The sequence below is a fragment of the Dicentrarchus labrax genome, unplaced genomic scaffold (genome assembly GCF_905237075.1).
Source record: "Dicentrarchus labrax unplaced genomic scaffold, dlabrax2021, whole genome shotgun sequence".
NCBI lineage: Eukaryota > Metazoa > Chordata > Actinopteri > Moronidae > Dicentrarchus > Dicentrarchus labrax.
The window spans coordinates 29788162-29807253 of record NW_026136714.1 but is presented as its reverse complement, the minus strand read 5'-3'; the positions used below and the strand labels follow the sequence as shown (position 1 = coordinate 29807253).

Below are 19092 nucleotides of genomic sequence, written 5' to 3'. Positions count from 1 at the left end.
AAATTGTACATTTGAGAGCTAGCAAGGTAGGTGGCTTAGTATCGATCATTTCATCCAACTCTTGGCAAGAAATGGAATTTTCCCAAATGTCAAACTACTCCTTTTGAAAGCTGCTCTAATGAATATAATAATCATATATTAAACATAATTAAGAGACTGTAATGTGAAAGGGGACACATATAATTTGTAACAACTCTTTTCTTCTCTTTTTAGCCTGTTTTAGTTCCGCATTTTGGTTGATAATCGTCCTCAAGTGATGTCACTTGTGTCAGCGTTGGTTGGGGTTGAGGACTACAAGTTTTAAAATGATCACCTATATTAACATAATATGCCAAAATATTGTTTTTCAGCGTTTCACCAGGAAGTTCAAAGATCAGACGGGTCAGAGAAACATCCAACAGGAAGCATCCCAATCACCACAGTCCACAGGTAAGAAACCTCAAACACCTTTCAGTTAATCATTTCTACGTGGATTATGGAGAGAACACAAAACACATCAAACAGGTAATTTGAGAATATGAAGGGTCCGTTGTAATGGTTACTTTTAGACATTACTGAACCACTCAATGTCATTGATTTGATGACTTTAAGGACAGAAAGGTGAGTTTCAGAGTTTAATAGATGTTTCCAGCCTCTAGATCTCCCATCTCAAACTGTGAAATGATTTTGGTCCAATCAAACACTACAGGAGATAATGGATTTTTACTCACTTGGTGTTTTTCCATACACAGTTGCTGGCTTGGCTGGCCTCAGTTTGACTCGGCGCACCAGGCTTGTTGGACGGGGATTTGCATCTCTATCACAACCGCCTAAAGGTGTGTCTTAACAAGCAGAAGAGAAAGAGATTTTTTTTTTTTTTTTTTTTTTTTTTAAAGCCACTGACTAAGCTCTGCTCTGGTGATAACAACATTTAACGCCCTATAATTCTTCACAATAAAAGTCTCCAGTTATTTTGTTATTTAAAACACTTTTATTATGAAGCTGGGAAATCTCAAAATGTACCATGGAGAGATAAAAATCTTAAGATTTTGGTCCAAGCAAACACTACAAGAGATAATGGATTACTCTCGTTCACCTTTTAATCATCAGCTAATCGATGAATTTAGCTGTTGTTTGGTTGAAACCTACAGACTCTCTACAAGCCCTTTGCTCACAGTTTACTGTCTTTTCCATACACAGGTGCTGGTTTGACTGCTTTGGCTCGGCGCACCAGGCCAACTGGACGGGGATTTGCATCTCTATTACAACAGCTTGAAGGTGTGCCACTGACTAAGCTTGGGGCGGGTGTGGCTCAGAGGAAGAGTGGGTCCTCCACTAATTGGAAGGTTGTTAGTTCGATCCCCAGCTCCTCCCACCACATGTCGAAGTATCCTTGAGCAAGATACTGAACCCCAAATTGCTCCTGATGCCTTGCATCGGTGTGTGAACGTGTATTGATGCGTTGGTTGCCATTCGATTGACTGAATGTGGCAAGTAGTGTAAAAGTGCTTTGAGTGGTCGGAACACTAGGAAGGTGCTATACAAGTACAGGTCCATTTACCATTAAGCTCCACTTGATAGCGACATTTAATGTCCTATAATTCTTCAAAATAATAGTCCTCAGTTTTTTGTTATTTAAATGCTTTTATTATGAAGCTGTAAAATCAGCTGGGTTCCCACGCATCCTGGAATATCTGGAAAACCTGTAAAGGTAGACTGTTTTTAGTCAGTTGAATAAAATGACCAAATATCCTAATCGATGCGGTCCAGAAAAATATAATTTATATTTTAGCCCCACGCTCTGATTACATAAACCATAGGTGTGTATTTTGTTTGACTGTTGGTAGGATATACTGTGTGCTATGGCACTTAAGGGCGGGTTTAACAGACTCAAGGTGGAATGGAAAAACACTGCCTTTTTCATTTCTGCTCCCATGTCAGTCTAGAGCTGTTGCCTGTCCAAAACGCGGCCTGTTTGGGGCATAACCGAAAAGTGTGGCTTAGGCTAGACTAGTCTCGACTGCACCTGATGCAGATTGGGTCTAGACCAGAATATAACTTGGTCAGCTTACTTCCAGATAAATGTTGCCTATGCTTGTGTTTAAAATGGGTTCTAAACTTAGAACATATCTTTGGAGAACCTTGGATAATTGGGCTGTTCGTCAAATGACGTTTATTTAGGGATAGTGGGCCACAAAGTGACCACAGATTACTTGAATACTGTTCCATGAGACTAACTGGAGATTCATAATCCCAAAAAATCAGAGAGCCAAAGAAATATCTTGTGGATATTGGCCGACAAACTATATCATTTGACGTTGTTTCTTCATTATTAGTGAGGGAGCAGCCCAGCACTGATGGCGTGGTTCTTGAGAGAGAGAAGTTTGAACCTGCTGTGTTTCAGCTGTGTGCTGACAACGAAAAGGTGAACAGTATTTATTCTATACTTGGTTTTTGCTTTGAATGGACCAAAGCTTTCTGAACACAAGACAGCACATTGTACATATTACATTGTACATTCATAGAGAAAAATAAGGATGATCAGTTTTCAGCCGATGATTTGTTTTATCAGTATTTCATTGTTACAGTTTGTGAGACAGATTTTAAGTTTTTTTGCAATTTTAGAAAATCTCATGATGTGTGGAATACATTATCCCTGTACAGACACTCTGCTCTGCCCCCTTATTGAGTTAAACTTATTTAAGGAAACATTTCAGCATTTTGGAAAATATATGTGGTTAGCCTAGCTTAGCATTTGTTTTTTAATCTATACACACATAAAAAAAAATGGTGCTCTGCTCTGATGACACATTATTAGCAGCTATATTATGAGAATATATTTCTTGTTTTATTTATTAATATTTTCCAAAAGTCTTCGGGTACCACTAACTACTGACTCTGCTAAATTCTGTTATGTTTACAGATTTTGATTTCAGTGAACTGCTTAAACTGAGCAGAACAGAAAGCCTTACTGTACATACAGTTTGTGGGCGTTATTAATGCAGATGATGAAAAGGCTCATCTCTTTATGAACCTGTGATATTCATCAAGTTAAAACAAGTAATTTATGACAAGTTTATAGAGTTACAAGAGTTTATTGAATCTGTTCTCATTACCCCCCCCCACGCAGGCTGTGAGTCAGGCTAAGAACAGGATCAAGGAGCTGATTGTGGTCGAGCAGGCGGAGAAAACCATCACAGACCAGTATATCAGTCAGCTGTCACAGGCTGACGTGGACCAACTGAGGGACCTGCAGAGGAAGCTGACCGTTAGCATCCGTCTGGACAAAGGGCAGGGGGGACAGGAACCCAAAATCCACATAGAGGGTCTGACCAGGAACGTCTTCACCGCTGAGCCTGCGGTCAGGTCAGCAAATTAATTCATGGTGCATTAAAGCTTGAGTCCAGATAAACAAATGTTAAAGCGTATTCCTTTAAATGTTTCTGTTGCTGACCATCAGGGACATCATCCGAAAGGTGGAGAGGATGGAGCACCAGAGGAGCAAGGCCTTGTGGACTGGTGGAATGGCAGTTCCAGATCCGCAGTGGGATGATGGTGCCCTTTGACATGTACACCAACCTCAGCCTGGAGGAGGCTCTGGAGAGAAAACAAATGGTGACGATCAGTATCAGCAATGAAAGATACAATGCAGACGTAGTGCTGAGGAAAGCAGTGTCAGTGACGGGACGTAAACAGGTGGAGCTTCTGAGAAAAGACTTGAAAGGGGAGTGATTGTGTTTAGTAATCATTCAACATGTTTAAATAGAAGAATGTTCTTATGTTTTCAGGTTTATAAGGTTTATATTCATTGGAGACACTGGTTCTGGAGTAGAGTAGAAGCACTGATAATTTTTCTCCTAGACAATGATGAACAACTGTGTTTTGTATTAGAAGTCAAAGGTAAAGGAACATTGTGGACATAAAGACTCAGGAAGAGAAGTCAACTACAACTCCCAAGATGCATTTCAGCAAAATAATTCTGGAGGTGTAAGCTAAAGATTTCAGAGCTGAGAAAACTCAAAACAACGATTTGCACCTTAAAGGTCCAGAGTCTAGGATTTAGTGGTGATTGCAGTGTGTACGAAAAACTACAGTGGGCACAAAACTCACCAAAAACATCCTTCCCCCCATCTACTGCCAGTCCTTGTCTGTTCTAGGCTGCATGGTACTTAACATGGCAGACACCACTGAAGGCGACCCCCTCCCCCAAAAATACTTCTCATTCTCTGTAACGAAAATATAACGATTCTTATTTTCAGGTGATTATACACTAATAGAAAAATGCCTATGAATATTATATTCCATTTCTGACAATAGAGCCTACTAAATGTTACACACTGGACATTTAAATCAATAAAGTTTTGGTAAATTCAGTAGCTTTGGTTATACCATTTCTTCACAGCTGTGGATCATGGGTATTGTAATATTTTGACTTGCTTTCTCTGAAACAAAGTTGTAATAAACTGGTGGCCAGAATATAATAAATATAAATCACTTTGAATTTATGTTCTGTTGGCACATACAAGGTAAATTCAGAATTTGGCCAGTTCATTACAGATGGAATATTTAATTTTTGCATTTGTTTGTACAATGGTTTAAATTTGAAATACAAGAACACAACAACAAGAGTGCAAACACTGATGAATTGTTGCCAAGAACACTCTTTTATTCTTTATGCAGATTATTGCGCTCTGCCTTCACATTGGGATGATATGAAAGGCGACATCCTCAAACTGTTTCCTTTGGCTGCGGGATCCAAAGAATACAACGAGGTGGAGACAGAACTTCAAAAGACCGGCCTTTCTGCAAACATCATCAGTGTATGTTGATTATCAGAAGTGGAAGTTCAGTTTGAGAAACAACAATGAGTTGGAAGGTTTATCAAACACTAAAACACTGCACAGACTCTGGAACATTTTCTCAGTGGCAATTATTTCATGTTTCTTTGTAGAAGTCACAAGTTAAACAGCAGTATGGCATTCGGGTTACAAATTCCTCTCCCAGGAATGTGTACTGGCAGATATTTGATTGGATATCATCTAACCAGATGACGCTGCACTTTGTGTTAGCTCCCCAACAGTTCTCATTCAAAAGACTGAAAGATGCATTTTCTCACACATGGATGAAGTTGTTCTAAGTATAGTTTAAGTATAACTGGATGGCCGCACACAATCAAATTGAAACACTCAAACCATTTGTCTGTAAACCTCAGAATGACCTTAAAATCACTGATATAAAGTATGAACACAATATAATAACATAAGAAATACCACAATTGGGTAATCTATCAGATTAAAATAGTTGATTGTTAAATTCAATTATATTGTAATTTACTATGTCATCTACAGAATTACTATTACTATTATTATTATTACTATAGTAGCGTTGAATTGAAATTATTATGCCATCCCACCTCTCCATCCCATGTACCAGTGTCACTTGAGGTGGACCGCTGTCTGGGTCCGAACCCAGATGCTATCCTATTCTGACCAGGTTAAAGTATTGATCATCATTCAGTTTTGTGCAGCCTTTCTGGCCTTTATAGCATTGCTTTAGCAGGCCAGAATCCTCTCAGACCAGTAGCATGCCTTATACATATTTACAGTCTCAACCAATTTTATTTAAAAATGTTATTTATCATTCATAATCCCTCCAGTTCAATGTGAAAACTGACAATAAATATTGTTGAAATATTATTGAAATGTTCTTACTGCTAGGTCGCTTCAATATACGTATATATCAGGCAGCAAGTAAACAATTGGTCCTCAGAGTTGATGTGTTAGAAGCAGGAAAAATGGGCAGCGTGAGGATTTGAGTGACTTTGACAAGGGCCACATTGTGATGGACGACTGGGTCAGAGCATCTCCAAACCTGCAGCTCTTGTGGGGAGTTCCCGGTCTGCAGAGGTCAGTACCTATCAAAGTGGTCCAAGGAAGGAACAGAAGTGAAGGCTGGCCCGTGTGGTCCGATCCAACAGACGAGCTACTGCAGCTCAAACTGCTGAAACAGTTAGATAGATAGACTTTATTAATCCCTGAAGGGAAATTGGGTCGTCATAGCGGTCAGGTACATTAAAATACAATAAAATACAATAAAATAAAATACAACAATAGAATAAAATACTTAGAAAATATAAAAAAGATAAATAGGTAAAGTGCAAAGAGTTGTAGTTGCTATGGTGGTAATAGTACTGATGACATGATGGTAGTGTTATTGTTAATAAGAGTATATAATAATAACAGTATATAATGATAATATTAATAATTATAATAATAAAATAATAATATGTATATATATATATGATGAGTGAACAGATATTATACATTAATATTGATATAATGTAAACGTGTCATATGTTCAGCCTGTGCAAGGTGTGCATACATACATACATACATACTGTAATATATATACACCATATATATATAATATGTACACATATATATATATATACACAAGTTAGTTTACACAGTTAATGCTGGTTCTGATAGAAAGGGGTCAGAACACACAGTGCAGAGCAGTCTGTTGGTCTGGCCAATGTGGTCTTAATGTTATGTTTAAAGGGTAGTGACTAGGCTGAAGATATAACGGGGTTGTTCCTCTGTGAGGTTGAGGTCTTTCTTCCTCAAGGTAATCTCACCTTAAATGCCACCACAGTGGTAAGGATGACTGTTACTGCTGAAAATTAATCTTTGCCGTTTGAATAATATTTGACGTAACTGTGTTGGCAGATTGAACGGGTCCAAAATTCAATCTTGTGTCAGAGTTACCAGCTGATGAAGAAACAGCTGGAGGTGAAGAACAAACACACAAACAACGAAAGGCGACTCTTCCACGGCACCCATGCCAAATCCATTGACCTCATCAACAAACAAGGCTTCAACCTCAGTTACGCAGGTAACCACACACACTCATAAAACAATGGGAAAATGTACCAGTTTGGGAAAAGAAAAGTGTTTTTTATCTCACAAAACGTTGCATGCACCAAAATGTGAATGTATGAATGTTGAAAGAGTTTTGGATCACTATGCATTCTCTCCGTATAGGCAGCGAGAAGAAGATTCTATTAACCTTCTGCAGTAAAACAGATTAAGTAACTATCTTGGTATTTGCTTGTAGTTGTATTGCCACGTGACTACCAATAACTAACTGTAACTTTTGGAAAATGACCACATATTTTATTGCTCAACGCAGTGTTTCTGCATGATATAGCGCTGTCATCCAGCTTTGTTGTCAGATGACCTTGCATTTTTTTGCTTGAGAATTTTTTGATACTGCTGTCGTCTGTCTGAACATTTGACTGTAATTATTCTGTTTTTCAGTAGGTGCGATGTACGGCAATGGCTTTTACTTTGCTGTGGATCCCGTCTACTCGGCGTGGGGCTACGCCAAGCCTGATGTCAGAGGGCACAAGCGCATGTATCTGGCGAGGGTCCTGGTCGGAGACTTCACCCAGGGAAGAGCTGGTATGATCGTCCCTCCTGTTAAGGGCTTTGGGAGTGCTTCAGACCTGTATGACAGTGTGGTTGATAACACCGGCAATCCAACCATGTTCATCATCTTCAGTGACATCCAGGCTTACCCAGAATACCTGATCACATTTACATGAACTGCCATGATCCCTTTGAGCAACTGATAATGTACCTCTACTATTTGTATTTTAGATTAAATCCACAGTCTACAAAACAAATTCAAGTGATTTGATTGGGTTTATAAACATTTAAAGCCTCATTGTATTTGAATTCAGCTAGAAATTCTAATTAAATTAAATAATTCATTGTAATTCTACTTTAAAAAAAAACCATGACTATGGATTTTAAAACTCATTCATTATTTCGCTACATCCAGCATTTGTCACTTTGTGCTTTTTGTTTTGCTTTGGAGTTTAGTGTGAAATACCGTTTAGATAAAAAAAAAGCTAACTTCCCAAATCGCTGCATCTCACATCGCTGATCCTTTAATAGATTCTGATTTAGAAACATTTGTTGCCAAAGTAGCTGCTAGGAAAATGCAATCACACCTGCCACTTGTCCGTAATTTCAGAAGGCTGACCTCCCTTCCATACATTAGATAGTAAGCAGAGTATGTAGTGGTTATGTTTTTTTTTTTGTACGTGTAGGTTTTATGTAATTGTCCCAGTTGCTTGTTGTCCTGCACCATTTTTTTTCAAAGCCCTGAAATTGTAAAAAAAAAAAAAAAAAAAAGTCACTCTCCATATATAGACATATATATGATTTCATTATGTTCATATTTACATATTGAAAGCATATTTTCATCCTTGAATTGTGCCATTAAGTGTTTCCACTGCTTTCAGGTAGTATGATGCACAGAAGCTTCTGGCAATGCAAACTTTTGAACACAAATCCAGGTTGATGTAAACAGAATACGCATTGGATATGAAAATGAATGACATATCAAATACAGGGAAACACATGAGAGAGGCGAAGGGGAAATTTATTCAGTACAAGATAATTCCTAGATTTTATTTCACCCCTTCAAAACTACATAGAATGGGCCTAATAGGAATTCATTTAGGTTGGAAGTGTCAGGATGAAATAGGGAAGTTTTTACATGTAATTTGGGGATGTAAACTGGTCTATCCATTTTGGGAGAAAGTACTGGAACATGTGAGTAAATGGCTGGGTGTGGTGGTACCTGTATCACCAAGACTGTGTTTGTTAGGGGACCAAACAGAAATGTCCAATATATCTAAATATGAACGAGGGCTTTTAAAAGTTGGGATGGTCACAGCTGCTCGAACAATTCTCAGAGTGGAAGTATGGAAGAGTACAGTGGCCCCAGATGTGAAAAAATGGATGGAAATGATGTCAGAAGTTGCATCATATGAACGCATGTTGGCTAGAATTAACAACGAAGAACATTTTAGGAGGGCCTGGGAACTTAGTTTTCTGTGGAAAAATGTGTAGACATGGTGCTGAATGTATATTTTGGTTGTTTCAAAAAAGGAAATGTCGATTTGCAGGAGGCCTTTGTACATGGGGTTGTATGCTGGATGTACTGTCTGTTGGTGTTGGGGTCAGTGTTTGTTTTCAAGTTTGATTGTATGTTCATGTGTATGAATAAATAGAAAGTACAAAATGAATGACACATTTTTTTGCAATAGCATGTTTTCATACAGGCTGCCACTTCCTTTAGGGGATAGACATCAAGCCATTCGGTGAAGTAGTCCACCATGACACAGATGTGTGTGTATCCATTGTTGGAACACGTCAGGTCCATCCCCACAAGTTCAAAGGTCTCTGACACCTTGAATACAAACTGTAGAATCACAGTGTCAGCATCAGTGAGACTTCTATGTTCAACAAATGAGATCATTCACCTCTATGGGTTTATACTGGGTTTTATCCTTTATGTTAAAAAATGATATATAAGAAATATATATCTATAAGAAAAATATATATTTTTCATCACACTGGGCAACCTAACAAAGTAAAACTCAAGCTATGAGATATGTAAATATTTCCTAAAGAGCCACAGAATGATGAAGCAATAATGCACTGATAATGAAGTTTTCCTTGCCGCTGTCACCAAGTCCTCTCATGGTTCAATAAACCCACAAAATATTGTAAATAATACTTTTGAATCTGTGTATCTCTCGTTCTTTTCATATTCAATTGAGATTCCTTTATTGTTTCACTGTAACTCTGTGAAGTCCTGCTCTCTCTAACGAGGTTGTTTGAGACAGTTTTTGGGTTTTAATGCCGCTTCCACCGGGACACACTGCCGTTGTTTACACCGGAGAACAGCTGATCTAATGCCGGTCGGTACGGTGGACAGAGCCGCTGATCTAATGCCGGTCGGTACGGTGGACAGAGCCGCTGATCTACCAGCTGAACTCTGGAGGAAACACACCGGGGATGAAGAGGAGGGAAGAACATCGGGGGAAGAGAGGAGGGTGGAGACGGGACGGGTTTATGGAGAAGGAGAAGATTGAAGCCGAGTCTCCCCTCTGTTGTTATGGTGATGTGCGGTCTCCTAGCAACGGAATGAACGAGCTGACGGCATTAACGCGGAGCCCCGCAGAGTACCGGGAGTCTGATGTGTGTCACTGAGACAGGGCTGCACAGGGACATCACGGACCGGACCGTCTCTGTCGGTGTCCTCCACACCGTCCGGGCGGACCGGGATTGTACCGAGAGCGAACAGCTCTGTGGCCCGGATGTTGAACTGGTGGCCGTTGGACTCCATATCATCTACCGAGAGAGATCCTGCACGTCATCATCATCATCAGCATCATCAGCATCATCGTACATCCCTCCCTCTGCAAACCCAACATCTGAGCCTCTGATGAAGAGGAAGCCTGCGACCACTTTACACTGTGTGACTTTAAATTATACTATATATATATTCTTAATATATGTATTTAATTTAATTTAATCGGTGTATGGTTCCAGTGCCGCCATGGTGTCGATACGAAATTACTCCAAAAATACAGAGTTCAATGAAATCACTGCATCATTGAGTTTCTTCGGGCTTTGTGAAATTGCGGCAAAGTGCAACACACGAAGAAGACAATGACTTCCAGTTCACACAAATCGGACAAATTAAATAGGCTATCAATAATTTCATTTTTCCATTTTGGAATCTCAATGGAATATGAAAAGAACGAATGATACACGGAGTCTTTTGCTGTGTTGGAGTTTGATTTCCTAAATTTGCTTCACTTTGGTTGGAGTCATTGGATAAATGACAGGCCTAGTTCATTTAGAGTAAAGCTCTTAAAGGGGAATTTGGCAACTTTTTCAACTTAATAAATCCGTTTAGAAATCATTTGGATGGTTAAAGGGCCTGTTCTGGTGTTAATGGTGACTTTCCCTGCTCCCTCTAGCGTCCCCAGGCGGAAAACCGTCCCTTTAAGTTGGAAATAGGAAGTATCGTGAGAAGCGAGAACGAGCGAGAAACACAAACTGCTTTACGGCACCACACGAAAAAGTTGCCCGGCAACAAATGCACATCAGCAGCGGTAGAAAGGGGGAGGAGGGGGCCACAAGTGAGGTTTTTTTTACGACAGTTTTGTGAAATATACGTCCCAGAGCTGTAGGGGGAGCTCGTTGAGTGATGGTAGGGTTGTCAGGGTGGTGAGAAAGCAAAAACAACGTAAGGACCAAGCTGTGGAGGCCTTGTTGGCTGTACACACACCAGTTGTATCAGTGTGTACTGAGTTCTTTACAGTTCAATACCTGCAGCCACCAGAAGGGTTATGTGTGCAACTTCTGCAGTTTCAGTAACTATTTGAATCTTCTGCTCTTCTCTAAAGTAATTTTTCTGTATATTGTAATAAATGCAGTAAAATAAAGTCCTACATGTGGAAATCTGCTGCATGAACGTGTCAACATTTCAAGTCATAGCTGCGAAACTATGAAGAAAAACATTCTGAACATCAAACACATTCAAAATCTAACTAAAATCTAATCTGATGCATTCTTTGTTCTGAGGATTGTTCCAGCTGTTAATTAATGGCAAGATTTTGAAACCTGATCTTGGGGTGACTAGGCTTCTAGTTTTGCCATCTCATAGGTGGGCCACTTCAACGTTCAAGCTCTACAAGAAGCACACTATTCTGAAAACAATAAGACAAAAAAAAACGCAGAAAAGTTTCTATACATTTTATATCATCATTTAATGTATATTGTTCGCAGCAACAATTGAAGGCCTGAAACCGGCTCTCTTCTTATCAACGCTCTGCACACAATTGCAGACACCTGTTACCTTTGAGGCAAACAAAATAGGCTCAATTTTTTAAAATAGAATTGTGTATTTGAAAGCGTAGTTTAAACTGATATAAAACCACTATATTGTTGAAATCATGTTGTTATCCTGAGGGCTGGAAATGGCCCCCAGGCCGACAGTTTGAGGCCCCAAATTTACAAGAAAATAAACAATCATAGCAGTTCATTATAATACAAAAGACAACACACACTAGATACATCGAAAGGTGAAATAATAAGGCAATAACGGTGAGGAAAGAAAATATTCCTTTTGGGTTTTTGACAAATCCAAATCTCAGAATATATTTAAACTACTGACCTGCAGTTCTTATTACTGTTACAGATTTAAGAGACTAAAATAAATAAACATGAACATAACATTCAGTTTCAATGAGGAATAACTTACATGACGGAGCTGAGTTAGGGAGTGTTGCTTTGTGGATGTAAAACAAAGGTTAACAGTTGTTCATACGTTGTTCTCATGAAGTTCAAAGAAAGAAAGAATATTTTTCAATGACAATCAAAGTCTTTCCAGAATCTAATGCAATATGAGCAACCACAGAATAATTATGGCTAATACACCCGCCTACATGTATGACATCACATCCGTGAAGTACTGTGTTTATAAGACACCCATCCTGTTCACTTTAATGTTGGAAAAGAAAGATAAACGGCCCACTTCACATCCATGCGCTTACACTGCGCTCTTGGATGAAAAACCTTCAGTTGTATGTGAATAAAACTGTTTTAATTGTTAGGGAACAATAAACTAACAATCATTATGAGAACTTTGCCCAGATACAGCTCCTGGGCTCATTGTGAACCCTGTTCGGGGCTCAGTGAGTCAGCTGTGTTGAACTCGGTTCCATTTTTGCGTCTTTTGGCGGAGAATCGAAAGTGAAAGCAGCTGCAGTCTGAGGACGCTCAGCCGCCTGTTTGTGTCAGTCTGTCGGTGTGTTCGTACCAGGACGGCAGCATGGATGAGACCGAGTGTCCGCCGGTGACCGTGGAGGGGGACTGGAGTCCAGCTCAGACTAAAACCGCGAAGAACAAACTGCAGCTGTACTTCAACAGCAAGAAGAAGTCCAGCGGGGGAGACTGCCGAGTGGAGGCCGAGGACGGAGCTCCGAGAGCGGCCGTCTACTTCCGATCGGAGGAGGGTGAGTGTGTCTGATCCGTTAGCGCTCAGCTTTCTGAGTTTAATGGTTAAAGCTGCGAACAGTCTCACAAACACAGAGACACCGAGCTCCAACACTTGTGGATGAGACAGAAATAACACACAGGCCTGTGAGTGTAACTGCAACTCAAAGTGAACAAAGTCAACTGTTCCATCATCAAACACTCCTTTCATTAAGCTGTCTGAAAACCAAATTCATCTGATGAAGTTTGAAACTTTATTATTTACAGCTCGGGTATTAAAGTTAGTTAAAAAACACTCTTGTCATATGACTTCCCAGCATGCATTTCACCTCTCTGGCTGCCGCTCCCCTTATTGCTCGTTGTTCAGGTGGAGAGTCACAGCAGCTGATTTGAGCTCTCAGGTGAGTCAGATGTGAAGACAGATGAGAATAATGAACTTGTGATGGAACCAGACTGCTCTGTGGTTTTAAACCTGCAGCGTACAGTGAGAGCACTGAGAGGGAACCAGATCAACAATGAGCCGATAATTCACTGCCAGAGACACACAACACATTGTTTGATACATTCAAAATATTGATTATAGCTGCTTTAAAGCTGCAATAGGAAACTTTTATAAAAATAACTTTTTGTTGTGCTTTGCTGAAACTGTCACTGTATCCTGACAGTAGAACATGAGACAGATAATCAGTGAAATAATCAGGTTCCTCAGGCTCCTCTGGCTCCTCCCAGTGCATTTGCAAGAATGTCTGAAAGAAAACAACCAATCTGAGCGGAGAAAGAGAAGAAAGAGTTTACTGTCATTGTAATTCGTTGTTATCTGACGATATGAGAATAGGTTTGTCCGAGATGAGCCAGGCCTGTGCAGAATAGATCCCTGCTGATTGACGGCACGATGCAGGCGGTTTTTAGAACTAGGTGCCACCGTTGCTCTTCACCAACTGCAAGACCCAGGGCATGATGGGAAACACCTGATCAATGGGCTGATTGAGTCTTAGTTTTTACAACAAACACCACATTTTTTAATTTGATTTTAATATTTAGAAGATATATTTTATTAATCCCAGACATTCTGCTTTCACTCAGTGTTTCACACACACTGGGCTTATAGTCATGTAAAGGTGGAGAGATGGTGCAGTGATGGGCTGCCACGTAGCAGCACTCTAGTTAGGGGTTAGGTGTCTTGCTTAAGAGCACCTTGGCAGTGGACAGGAGGTGGAACTGGCACCTCCTCAGCTACCAGTCCACAGTATGGACTGCGGTCTGAACTGGACCTGAACTGTTAACAAACAGCTCTTGTGTGGTTGATAATGATAATAAAGTGTATTTATAAGTCCAAACATGGTCTGCAAACTACAAACTACAGGCAGCTTCAATTTGATCTAACAGGATGGAAAGATTTCTGTGACTGTGTATTCTTTGAAGGCTGCTGGGAACTATCCTTGTGTTTGAAATCTTTTTTACAGATTCAAACACACGTTGGTCATTCAGGCTTCAATAGAAGTGAATATTTGTGGGATTGAAATGTGGCTGCACCTTCAGAAAGACAATAAGCCTGTTCCTCAAAATGTCAGACTATTCCTTTAAACTAGTTTTCTGCTGTGAAATCAGTTGTGACTCCAGTGTTTCATGTGATTCCAGTGAGAGAGAGAGTCCTCGCCAGGCAGAACCATGAAATCATCCTCGACAATCAAACGGTCAAATTACATCTGACTGCTGGATCAGTAAGTAGAGACCATGTTAAAGATTTTAAACATTTTACATTAATGTCGATGGATAATGACTGAAAACAATGTGACCTGACTCTTTCCTGTGGGGTTTGTAGTTCTAGTGCTATTTTATTTTAAACTACAGTTCCCATCAGCCACATACAATTTATACTATTAATAATTTATTCAACTTTTATAGTACAACAGAGATTTTTAATTGTCCCTTCAGACAAAAGTAGCAGTTGTTTTATAGTTGTGTTGATTTCCAAAAACACATCTTAATAGTTCAGTGTTAAAGTTCATTCTTATTATTTATAACTCAAGGTCCACTCACTAGCTTTTTCTGAAATGTGTCTATACTGAATTGATATTGGGAGCGCAGAGGAGAGTTTATATATATTTGATACATTTTTGAAACTCTGGTTTACTCATTTTGTGAATGTAAAACTGTTCATTGAAAGCTAGAGAGTGGCTGTATTTTCACTACTTTATTATGTTTGTTGAATGATTTTGGTTGCAGTTTTTGACTAAGTCAGGGGGAGGGCAGTCCCTAAACATGGACACTTACTGTGTCTGTATGACTGGTTTAGACTCAGTCAGCTGCTCCTTTTATAACATTAGAGTCCTCTTCCTCTGCAGTCTTCATGTAAACAAGCTCCTGGATGTGTGACGGCAGCAGGAAGTTGGACTTTAACACTGTTCTTCCGCTGTTGCTGTGTTTTTCTATGACTCTGACAGGGTGTGTCTGGGTGTTTCATTAGTAAACTGACTGACTGGCAAAGCAGCTTGCTGAGATTCATGATAAACAATAAGTACTTATTTTAAGCAGCGGTGCAACATGTTAACCTCTAAAAGTCTTGAACGTTACCCTAAAACCTCCGTGGTCTTCCATTAAATGAACAGTTAAAGTTCCACATCGTGTTTATTGTTTCATCTCTTGATTGAAGCTAAATGATTGACGTGAAACAATCAAACTCTTAATTGGATGTTTTTTATGGATGCAACATTCAATCAGATGAAAGTATTTCAGACGTCTTGAGCATCATTTTAGAAAGATTTCCCCAAACAGATTTGTTATTTCTGAAAACATTAAAAATGTAAACTAAAGTTTAGTTAAACATCAGTTGGAGTTTATGAAGGTGACTCACAGAGTCGCACAATAACACACGATATCCAGGATTCATCATAAACATCTCTTGGCTTCCTAAATGTAAAGCTACAAAACATTCACCAGTTTTGTAAAGCGAAGTTAAACATTTACACATCGAGCAGCTGTAAAACTGTTCCGTGTTGGGTTGGGCTGTTATATTTCAAACATGCTGGCATTTTCAGATCAGATATCCTGTTTCATCATGGTCACTCATTTATTTGTATAAGTGTGCTTTTATTTATATAACGGATAAAAAAATCGTAAGATTTTAAGGGCTCTTGCTGAGTTTTTTTGTATATTTTAGCCTCTTAAACCTCAATATATAATTCTGCTGCTATGGTAAATGGACTGTACTTGTATAGCGCCTTTCTAGTCCTTCGACCACTCAATGCACTGTACACGACATGCCACCCTCACCCCATTCACACACATTCATATACGGATTTACAGATCTTACATTTAATAAGATTACATTCAAGTATTTATATTTCAATAACTGAAAGAGATATCAAAAAGAAAAATAATAATGTAATAATAAAGTTAATACTATTAATATATTATTTTTACTACTGCATGTATCAAATAGACCTCTGCCCTGTATCTACAGCAAAGACCACGGCCCTGTATCTACCGTAATGATTCATGTATTGTAGCTACAGCAGCAGCTTTGAATCTTCACATATTTGTGTCATGAATAAATTGTCTCACCATATATCTTTACACTCCTCATAAACAGTTCAAGTGTAGACAAACAGTAGAATTTTGTTTGAAAGTTGTTTATTAACTAATATGACATCATGGCAAGTATTGCACAGTAGCATCGTTCTCCATTCTCCTTAGTGCACAACCATGTGCACTATGTGTCCATAGTCAGGCTCAATAATTAAAAAGGCGTGGTGGGTTTGGGTCACTAGCTTTACTGCTCTTTGTTTGTCTGTTGGTCCAACACTGTATGAACCAGTATCTCCAGGTGGTGGCTATTCCTTGGTCAGTCAGATGTATCTTGTGCTCATGAACTTGTGGAGAATTTAATCAGATTTTAACATTGATATAATTTCATTCCGGGTTTTAAATCTGTTGTTTTTTCTTCTCAGAGTCCAAAGAGCAGCGATGATGTCTCAGGTAAAACAGTTTCTTCTCTGTTTAGGATTTTAAGGTCACTGTGTCCTTTTTTAACCCCTTCCTGTCTTTGCCTCTAGACTCCAAGCCCATTGGTTCCTACTGAAAACCTTTGATCTAAACACATACTTACATACTTGATTCTTAGATTCATCGACAGATTCAAAGACTCCAAAGTCAGAAGATGAACCTGGAAATGGAGCTTCTGCAGAGAACAAAGAGGGTAAAAACAAACTGTTCAAACAAAAAGATAGTACACTAAAATTACAGGAGGGCTCTGTTCACGTGTTTTTGCATGCCTTAAATTCATTCATCTCCTCTCAGAGTCGGAGTCTGTTCAGAGCGTCTCTGTGGTGTTGGACAACGTTATGGACACGTCCAGAGACTTGCTGTCCATGCTGGTGGAGAACATCTCAGGTTTGGACGAGAGCGGCTACAGTCTGGAGATCATCTGGGAGACCAACAGAGCCGTGATCACCTTTAACGGCCCTGCGGGTAGGAAACAACACAGGACTGCAGAAAACAAGCAGTTATCCCGAGTCTTGCCCTGTTTGTTATAGTTAGGTTAATAGATATGAACAAACTGAAACGAGAGCAGTCTGTGTGCTGTGAAACTTAACTTGAGACTTGAAGGTAAAATGTCGAGGAGACCTGAGTTGGTGATACAGTGATAATGAAAATGCTGCATGGAACATATTGTGTATATTTGAGCAATGCCAGATAGTCATAAATAATTGATTATTGATTACATAACAGAAATACACGTAGCAACCTGCTGATGTCATCAGAATAAAAGACTCTAAATGATAGAACCCTTTAAATGATCAAGGAGTCAGCATGAATTAAAGTAGATCACTACATTTTTACTAAAAATACAAAAATATTCTGATCAAATATATTTTCACGAGGCTATAATTACAATCTATTAAAAATGTTTTTTGTAAAAAAAAATATATTATTTGGGGTGTTTTCATTGTCTATTGTTGGTTTTTGATGTCATTTAACGGGTTTTAAATGAGATGACGGAGAGTACAGATGCCACTGTTGGAAGAATTTGTGATAAACAATATTTGAAAACTGTTTTTGAGTTTAAAAGACATTTAAAATCACTGTAACATACCTGTCACCTGTGTTTAATGGTTAAGGCATCAGGAAACTACAAGTTGTGATAATTTTGCAGATCTGCATGAATGAATGAGACCCTCTGAAAAGACAAGAAAACAGCCATTTTGTAGCTATAGGCTGCTATTTATAACTCATTTGTACTAAAACTCTTCTCTTTCATCAGCTTATGAGCCTGTTTTAAAGCCTTTCTTAAAGGAGTAATATGGAGTGTTTTACAGATGTGGAGAAGTTCCTCACTGTGAGCCAGTCCAGTCAGAAGATGCAGAAATACGGACTCACTGCTCGACCGCTGGAGGCAGCAACAAGTGTCAGAGTGGAGAGTCTTCCTCCGAATGTGCTTAAAGGTACTCAAACTGTTAAATATCTGTTTACTATGAGCTAGTCTGGGCGTAGATCACATTAAATCTGGAGCTGCTAACAAGATACTCAGATATACAACATTTATGTCTTTATTTGTGTGTTTAAAGAGATTTGTTGGAGATTTCTTGTTTTGTTCTTAATATTTTATAGTTTTCAGATCTTTGTTCAGAATGTATAGATATGATAAGATACAAACACACTCAGTCCTCTCCAAAATTACAAAAGCTTCATATTTGACTTTGCCTCTTTTGTTTCTATAGTCTATATATATATATATATTATTTTGCTTAAATTACCAATAGAAATGTCCAAGAAAATAAAGTTTTTGATGATTATTGGGAATAAGATAATAACATCTTACCAATGATGGTAAAAGGAATTGCTGCTCTCCAACCAAATAAACTATTTTTCTGTTTCCTTTCCAGACATGTTGGAGTTGTATTTTGAGAAGAACTGGGCTTTTCCGGACAGTATCGTCATGATCCCAGATGAACAGGCTGCCATTGTCACTTTCAGTGACCCCAAAGGTTTTTCATTTAGCTTTACTACTGATGTTCTACCCACTCGTATTTATTACAGTGTCTTCTAATTTTAGAATGTCTAGGCTTAGTCAAGTCTAATTAAACTAGACTGGACACAGAGACATCTTTAAGACCAAACAAATTACATACCAAAGTATGTGGAGTATTTTCTTGTTGTTTCTTGTTTGACACCTGAACATTTTGCCTACATTTCACGTGATCCCAAATCTATAGGTATTAAACTGTTGCTACAACAGCCCTTACTC

At 38.9% G+C, this 19092-nt stretch overlaps 2 protein-coding genes across 9 annotated transcripts in view; both read left to right on the top strand.

The window, feature by feature from the left end:
• Positions 1-19092, top strand: part of LOC127375881 (protein mono-ADP-ribosyltransferase PARP14) — a 49304-nt gene that overhangs the window by 15181 nt on the left and 15031 nt on the right. Inside the window, exons 1-7 of one of the 7 annotated variants that reach the window (XM_051422250.1) lie at positions 12437-12865; positions 14484-14566; positions 16796-16823; positions 16969-17043; positions 17145-17315; positions 18164-18289; positions 18731-18832. The exons of 3 other annotated variants lie outside the window; for them this stretch is intronic. In XM_051422250.1, coding sequence (XP_051278210.1) covers positions 12682-12865; positions 14484-14566; positions 16796-16823; positions 16969-17043; positions 17145-17315; positions 18164-18289; positions 18731-18832 — 769 coding nt within the window. In that variant the 5' untranslated portion in view covers positions 12437-12681. Of the gene's footprint in view, positions 1-12436; positions 12866-14483; positions 14567-16795; positions 16824-16968; positions 17044-17144; positions 17316-18163; positions 18290-18730; positions 18833-19092 lie in introns of those variants that run through there. 3 more of the 7 variants (XM_051422252.1, XM_051422253.1, XM_051422246.1) reach the window with 3 other exon arrangements.
• LOC127375950 (protein mono-ADP-ribosyltransferase PARP15) lies at positions 3709-9079 on the top strand. Of its 2 annotated transcripts, none has more exons than XM_051422393.1 (3): positions 3709-4799; positions 6708-6873; positions 7302-9079. In XM_051422393.1, the coding sequence occupies exons 1-3, from the start codon at positions 4620-4622 to the stop codon at positions 7583-7585; spliced, it is 630 nt and encodes a 209-aa protein (XP_051278353.1). In that variant the 5' UTR covers positions 3709-4619; the 3' UTR covers positions 7586-9079. The 2 variants fall into 2 exon arrangements, with proteins under 2 accessions (XP_051278353.1, XP_051278352.1); XM_051422392.1 differs by having other exon boundaries at positions 7299-9079.

Bases quoted from the DNA above. Each gene is read 5' to 3' on its own strand.
- LOC127375950 (XM_051422392.1), top strand. From the start codon at position 4,620: ATGAATTGTTGCCAAGAACACTCTTTTATTCTTTATGCAGATTATTGC. The intron at 4,800-6,707 runs GTATGTTGATTA...CTGTGTTGGCAG, and splicing joins TTTCTGCAAACATCATCAGT to ATTGAACGGGTCCAAAATTC. The intron at 6,874-7,298 runs GTAACCACACAC...TCTGTTTTTCAG, and splicing joins CTTCAACCTCAGTTACGCAG to TAGGTGCGATGTACGGCAAT.